At 35.9% G+C, this 7,075-nt stretch overlaps 2 protein-coding genes across 4 annotated transcripts in view; one reads left to right on the forward strand and one right to left on the reverse strand.

Moving 5' to 3' along the window:
• The window catches only part of LOC107644094 (annexin D5), a 3,238-nt gene extending 1,066 nt beyond the window's left edge, over nucleotides 1-2,172 (forward strand). Inside the window, exons 2-6 of one of the 2 annotated variants that reach the window (XM_016347888.2) lie at nucleotides 11-156; nucleotides 294-509; nucleotides 707-922; nucleotides 1,134-1,223; nucleotides 1,719-2,172. In XM_016347888.2, the coding sequence (XP_016203374.1) occupies nucleotides 11-156; nucleotides 294-509; nucleotides 707-922; nucleotides 1,134-1,223; nucleotides 1,719-1,922 (872 nt within the window). In that variant the 3' untranslated portion in view covers nucleotides 1,923-2,172. The remainder of the gene's footprint in view (nucleotides 1-10; nucleotides 157-293; nucleotides 510-706; nucleotides 923-1,133; nucleotides 1,224-1,718) is intronic. The other variant, XM_021102736.1, reaches the window with a different exon arrangement.
• On the reverse strand, nucleotides 2,906-6,639 carry LOC107644095 (UV-B-induced protein At3g17800, chloroplastic). Of its 2 annotated transcripts, none has more exons than XM_016347890.2 (4): nucleotides 6,451-6,639; nucleotides 6,187-6,327; nucleotides 4,966-5,264; nucleotides 2,906-4,000 (listed from the first exon to the last, which is right to left on the reverse strand). In XM_016347890.2, exons 2-4 carry the CDS (start codon nucleotides 6,319-6,321, stop codon nucleotides 3,181-3,183), a joined length of 1,254 nt encoding a protein of 417 aa, XP_016203376.1. In that variant the 5' UTR covers nucleotides 6,322-6,327; nucleotides 6,451-6,639; the 3' UTR covers nucleotides 2,906-3,180. The 2 variants fall into 2 exon arrangements, with proteins under 2 accessions (XP_016203376.1, XP_016203375.1); XM_016347889.2 differs by having other exon boundaries at nucleotides 6,419-6,625.

Genomic DNA, 7,075 nt, shown 5'->3' on the forward strand with positions numbered 1-7,075 from the left:
GCTTTGATAGGATTTGGGTGTGACACTAGTGCCGTTATCAATATCCTTGCTCATAGAGATGCGACACAGCGAGCCTACATCCAACAAGAATACCGAACAATATATTCCGAGGAACTTTCTAAACGCCTCGAGAAGGAGCTTCGTGGAAAGTTAGAGGTGGTCACTAAATCACTTCATTTAGGTCATTTAGTACCACCTAAATTGACCAAATTATATGTATCTTAGTATTTTAGAGTAGTAGATAATTTTTGCTAATATTGTGTCTTGTCTCATATTTTTTTCTGTGTTTGCAGACTGCAGTTCTGCTTTGGATGCATGATCCTGCAGGACGCGATGCAACAATCGTTAGGAAGTGTCTAACTGTGGATGCAAACATCCAAGGTGCTACCGAAGTAATATGTTCACGCACTCCATCCCAGCTGCAACATTTAAGACAGATCTATCATTCCAAATTTGGTACCTATATGGAGCATGATATTGAAGCAACCACCTTCGGTGACCATAAAAAGGTGATTGATTATCTTTGTCTTTGTGCAACCTGAGCCTTAATGAATTATAGTCATATGAATTATCTTTGTTCATCAATTCAAATCAATGTTCAATTATGTGTCACTTTGCACAACATCGAGGTATACTTATTACATGTTTTGTGATTGTTTTCCCATAATATTTGGTTGTTTAATCACATCTGAAAAACTTGCTCCAGATCTTGCTCGCATTTTTAACTACACCTCGACATGAAGGCTATGAGGTTAATAGAGAAATAGCTCAGCAAGATGCCAAGTTTCTCTACAAGGCAGGGGAAAAGAAACTTGGCACCGACGAGAAGGCTTTTATTCGCATTTTCAGTGAACGGAGTGCAGCACATTTGGCTGCTATCAGCTCTTATTACCACGATATGTATGGTCACTCACTCGAGAAGGTTTGTTACAATTATGGTCAGTGAAATATGGGGGAGAAACTTTCATAGATTAAATTTACGAGTAAAATTACATTACATGTAATTCTAATCATTGAAATTTTGGCCTTCATGTTTGCTCCCATACTAAACTCGTCCTAATTCCTAAATGTATTATTTCTTTTGTAACTTTTTCCCGCCGCTGCGGTTTATTGAAGCTGTGGTTTTATTACAGGCAGTAAAGAATGAAACATCAGGACATTTTGCTTATGCTCTTTTGACAATAGTCCGATGTGCTGAGCATCCTGGAAAGTATTTTGCAAAGGTATTCCTTTAAACTTCGACCATAGTTAACATTGCGATTATTCCATTGAAAGGTAAATCACGAGAGGAAAATGACAGCTTGATCATTCAAAATGTGTGCATGCGTGCGCATGTGTCGTGTCTTGTCTGTGGTGTTATTTGTGTACATACATAAGCAGGAGAAATGCACAAAATGTAAAATGTCCAACGTTAGGAATTAAGGCGAACATCTGCAAATTTTGTGAATCATGATCTGCACTTTCTGATGTGCAAGGAATGGTAGCATCTTTTCTCTAAAATATATACAAGAGTAAGCTTGTTGTTAGCTAATTCATTCGGATTTCTGTTCAAATCTTCATTGGTGGTGGCATAATTGCCAGTAGTCCATCTCCAATCATTTGAATGTGGCGGAAATGCCAATATCTCATAATGATTTGTAGGAATTGGTTCTGCATTTGCAAGTATGAAGGAACATTTGAAGAATGTCTTAATGAAATGTAGTTTCATCGCCATACAGGTGTTACATAAGGCGATGAAAGGTTTGGGGACGAATGATGCCACGCTTATAAGGGTCATTGTAACGAGGACTGAGATTGACATGCAGTATATCAAAGCTGAATATTTGAAGAAATACAGGAAGACACTGAACGATGCAGTTCATTCTGAGACATCTGGTCACTACAGGGATTTTCTTCTCCAACTTTTGGGTCCAAATGTGTAGTTAACAATTCAACATGTTCGATGCCCCTATGATGTTGAACTAATAAGAAGCTACAACCTTGTATTTTATTTTATGTTTAAAGAACAATGTTTCAGTTAGGCAATGTGTAGTGCTTTGTAAGGATTATGTACATCATGATCCAGTTTGAGTGAAGGATTTGTGTTTGTAAACATATGATGGGCTTTTGTGAATTGTGTAACTAATGTTGCTTTTCATATTGACCATAACCAACTTTGCATGATGCTATTTAGCTTCTAGGTTGATACATGATTAAACCTGATCAATAGAACAATAGGCTAGACATGAAGATATTAATTGTAACATTAGTAATACCTTATAGCACCATTCATGACCATCATTATATTCACTAATTTGAATATCTGAGACGAAAACACAATCTATCAAAACTTGAAGAAGCCAAAAATGGTTTGCACAGATAGATAAGATTCGGAAATATTTCACAAGAACGAGGGTTCAACATTTTTCTGTCGTGAAAACTATTGTGTTTAGGATTTAGGGTTTAAATATTGTTTAGTAACATTCATCTCTCGCAAATGAATTATAGCTTATGGAAGGATTTAACCATTCTAAGTCTTGAACTCATCGCATCCAATTGATGGAAGATTAAACAAGCCAGTAGTCCACCTGTCCAGGTCTTGACTTGCTATTGAATATAAAAAGAATACCCTAATGAGGTTGCCAACTCCACCAATGTCACAAACACCGTAGTCCAACCTAAAGAACTCCAAATAGAGATCCTTTATTCCGACATTCTACAATCAAAACAACTTAGGCACATGGAATATTCAAACCAACACTAGATCTGATTGAAGAACTGAAAAGTACAAAACAAAGGTTTTGATTATTGACACTTCTGCTAGGATCCCAACTTCTTTTAAAACGATTTTGATTAAATCATAAATCACAAGATTGATTACATATGTTTATACTTCATAGTATATGATGTCAAGAGTAATATTATAGAATATGTAAATTACACATATTATTTCATTAATCAATATCCACATATATGACATGACAATTATAAAACCTGTAGAAATAATCAGTGTCCTTTAATGTAAGCATGGCTTAAGCCAAACTTACCAGAAAAGAAAGAGAGGAAACCACCAAACCATCCATATTTACAGATCAATTCATCAATCAGTGATACTGATTGAAATTGAAATATATAAATATATGCATTACATTTGATTGCATCGATTAAAGTAGTGGTCGCAAATCACAAGTGGGGAAAAACTTAGCTCAAAACAAAATGGTACCTAGAGTCCACATAGCTCTCAACATCCCACAGAAAAGAACCAAAAGTAACAGCTTCCAAAACAAGTCTCTTAAGACCACCAAAGCTAATTTTGATGTTTACATCCTTCGAAGAATCAATTGCCCCCTGAGGTGTTATAACCATTTCAGGTCTTCCAAACAGTGCCTGTGTGTGCTTCTCAACCATGCTGACAGCCTCTTTGGATCTTATTGTTGCATATCTCTGTAGTGTCTCTCCATCGAAAGACATCACATAGTTACGCAATCTGGACGCCTTTGTCGCATAGCTGGATCCCCCTGAACTGATGCCACTGCTAGGCAAGGAAGAGACCTCAGGATGAGACATAACTGAAGAAAGGTTCTCTCCACCCTTGTGTCTCGTATCTTCCAAGGAAGTCGGGTAACTGTTATTCTCTTCTGCTGTGTTAGGCAGAATTTTCATTGTCTTCTCTAGCTGGAACCGTTGGTCAACCCGCTTAAGAAAGTATCCATACATGACTGATGCTGCGTAGACTTGTCCTAGCCTGAGTTTGCTGATCTGAGCTAAAGAAGACAAATCCCCGGTACGGTTACCCAGGATGACAGACAAATGGTTTTGGATCATTTCATGGACTTCAGAGGAATGAAGCTTCTCAATTTTCTCATCTTCTTCTGGCCATGAATCGACTCGCCCAGAAGGATTAGGGGTAATGGAGGGTACCAGAGAAACATTGGCATCCATAAACTTCTGAACAACCAAAGCATACAATATCTCTTCTAGAGCTTTCCGCCTCTCATTAGCCTTGACCTCAGCAATTCTCCTGGAAAAGTTTGCATGCCAGATCAGAAGTCTATACTCAAATCCATCATATTTTAGCGGGGGAAACCACATCTCATTTATTCATGAATACAAATAATTTAAGATATGAACAACAAAAAACTCAATCAGAACTTCATACTCCACAACCTTTTTTTTCTACATTCTAGTTGCCAAATCGGTTTAATTAGGTAGAAATCATTCATGAAAACTATGCTAGTTTTATATTACACGTTTTTGCTGGTTTCAACCAAAACTTAGTAGGAAACATACATCATAAATAAATTAAAATATTAAATCTTATAGAAGCAAGTTAAACTCACTGAATTTATCAATGTGTCTTACATGACTCTGCCAAACAGTCACTAGAAAGTAAGTGAATAGATATGAAATACAGAATTAAACGAGGTGATTAAAAAAAACTTTGCATGCGAAACCTGGTTTTGAAAGGGAAAAAACCCCTCCCTCCCTTCCAACCAAAATACTTTCAATGTTCCACAATTTATAAAAGCATGGACTGCAGAATTTCTTTGTAGCACATACCCATCTATTTCGAAATAATTACATGATACATGCAAAACTTTAAAAACAACCATTTAAAAAACTCCAACTAAGTTACCCTCTTCTAATAGAATGTAATTTTGATTTACTAACAGTCAAACTTTGCTACAATGTTGTCCAACCATACCTTCTCACATCAATAATAGTTAATTTTCACACTACTAAATGGTCACACAAATGGAAGGACATGATTTGTCGACTATGTAAGGATCTTTCACACCCAATCCATCAAAACTAAACTCTTTTCAATATATCTATCATCTACGTAATGATATCCATATTTATCCAATCTATAAGAAATAAGAGCATGAATTGTTACAAGGTACTCCTACTAGCAATAAAGCAATGCCAATGTGGTAATAAAATATGAAATGTTAGATATCATCAAATGACAAGTATACAGCACACCTGTACAAAACTATATCAGTGCCTGAAGCAGAAGGCTCCTCCTTTCGTTTATCACCATCACAGTCTGTTTGGAATTGCTCAAGCTGCTGCTCAACTGCAGCAGGCACAAGATGTGGATGACTTACCAAAATCTCAGAGAGAAATTGCCCAATTGGAGATTCCAGCTGAAGTGGAGCAAACTTGGAACTAGACCCAGATGACTGTTCAGACGATGATGAAGCTCTAACTACAAACCCCTTTCTACTTCCCTCAGCAAGTCTCAGATGACCTAGTCTGGAAATAGGTACAGAAGTGCATAGCTGCCAAACGCCAAAAATCATGAGAAAGTAATACATCACTAATCTTCACATACACATACTATAATAACCTTATTCTATGTATTTATAAGCTCAATGAACAATATGATTATTAGATTTGAATAGAAAAGGAAACTATATAGGCTTAAAAAATGGACGGGAGAGGATGAGACATCCCATGACAAAACCTCATGCTAAAGCATGCCAATTCATTTGAATGTCAGCTAAATTAACACCCTTGAACAGACCATATGCAGAGCTCTAAATGACACAGTGTGACAATATATCCGACTTCAAATCATCTCAACAAAGGAAAAATATATCGAAACAAGTTCTTGTTAAGAGTAAGAGCGATCATAATTACATGGAAAATATTACATGTCACTGTGAATCCGGTACTGCATTATGAAAGGGAGCCTTGGAGCAACAATGGAGTTGTCTATGTGTGACCTCAAGGTCACGGGTTCAAGCCGTGGAAACAGCATGAGCCACTGATGTAATTATCAGGTTAGTTAGGTTGTAAACATTACATTCTTTGGGCGCGGCCCTTCCCCAGACCCTGCGTTAACGCGCAAGGCATGGGCTGCCCTTTTTTCCCCTAAGCTTCTCATACTTGCTCTCTACAGCTTCACCATAATTCCCAAATACAATAAAACGAGACATACGAATAGCAAATAATTAGAATTCAACTTGTATTTTCTCTTCTCGTATCACAATGCAGCAGCTACTAACAACCGAAGCACATCAAATTCAACCACATTTTCATATAACTTGTAAAGGCAACTAGAATACCAGTGAGAAATTAATTCAAGTTTTTTATTTGTCAAACTCATCAAGCACAGAAAATCAAGCACAAAATATCAGAAAAGTTTGCATTAAAAAAATAAAAGAAGAGAGAACAAAAGTTGAAGCGGCAGTTTCATACCTTATTATTGAAAAAGCCAGAATTGGAACGGAATGGCAGTACGTTGGATCTTCTGATAAATATGGACGGCTTATATGAACCGGACAATGATGGGAAGATGTTCACCGCCGCCGCCGCAGCCGCCGGTGCTTCCATTTGGAGCTGAGCAAAAGCAAGTTAGAAGCGTTAGATGAAAGAAGATAGGAGACACAAGCAAACAATAATTGGAAAAAAAAAAGAATCTGGAGATAACATTGTAATTGAAGCGTGGAGCGTGATGCATACGTGATGCGTATGAGGAGTTGCGAAGATGGAAGAGGACGAAACCCTAAGGAGCGAGATGGGGGAAGGGGAAGTCCAGATAAAACGATGGAGTCTTACAGTTCAACAAAGAAACAGAAAATAGTCACACAAAAAAAACAAAGAAACAGAAAATCGGTAAATTTTCCTTTTTCCTACCAATCCATTTTTTTCCCCCTAACTTTAATAGAAAAAAAAATGTTTTGATGCGTAACAGTTTAACACGTTTGTTTAATTGTGAGTTTAATAGACACCACAAAAATCGTGCGTTTAAATAATTTTAAATGATAAATAAAAAAATTATATAAAAATTAAAATCAACTATCAAAAAGGTAATTCAACTACAATCAATTTTAAGTAAATTAATAACCGATAGTTATTAAATACAAATTTAGCCAAATTATTTAACTACTATCGACCATCAATTTATTTATTACACTTAAATTTTCACCTTATCAAAATTATTTATCGTATATTTATGAATTTATTTGGATAAATTTTTGTAAAAAAATAAAATATTTTTAAGTATTTTTTAAAAGATTCTTTTAAAAAATAAAAATAATTTTATATTTAAATATTTTATATAAAAATATTTTTTATCTAACCATTA

This window comes from Arachis ipaensis, chromosome B05, assembly GCF_000816755.2.
Source record: "Arachis ipaensis cultivar K30076 chromosome B05, Araip1.1, whole genome shotgun sequence".
NCBI classification, from domain to species: domain Eukaryota; kingdom Viridiplantae; phylum Streptophyta; class Magnoliopsida; order Fabales; family Fabaceae; genus Arachis; species Arachis ipaensis.

Bases quoted from the DNA above. Each gene is read 5' to 3' on its own strand.
- LOC107644095 (XM_016347889.2), bottom strand. From the start codon at position 6,448: ATGCATCACGCTCCACGCTTCAATTACAAT. The intron at 6,328-6,418 runs GTTATCTCCAGA...GCTTTTGCTCAG, and splicing joins CTCCACGCTTCAATTACAAT to CTCCAAATGGAAGCACCGGC. The intron at 5,265-6,186 runs GTATGAAACTGC...GGCGTTTGGCAG, and splicing joins CTGGCTTTTTCAATAATAAG to CTATGCACTTCTGTACCTAT.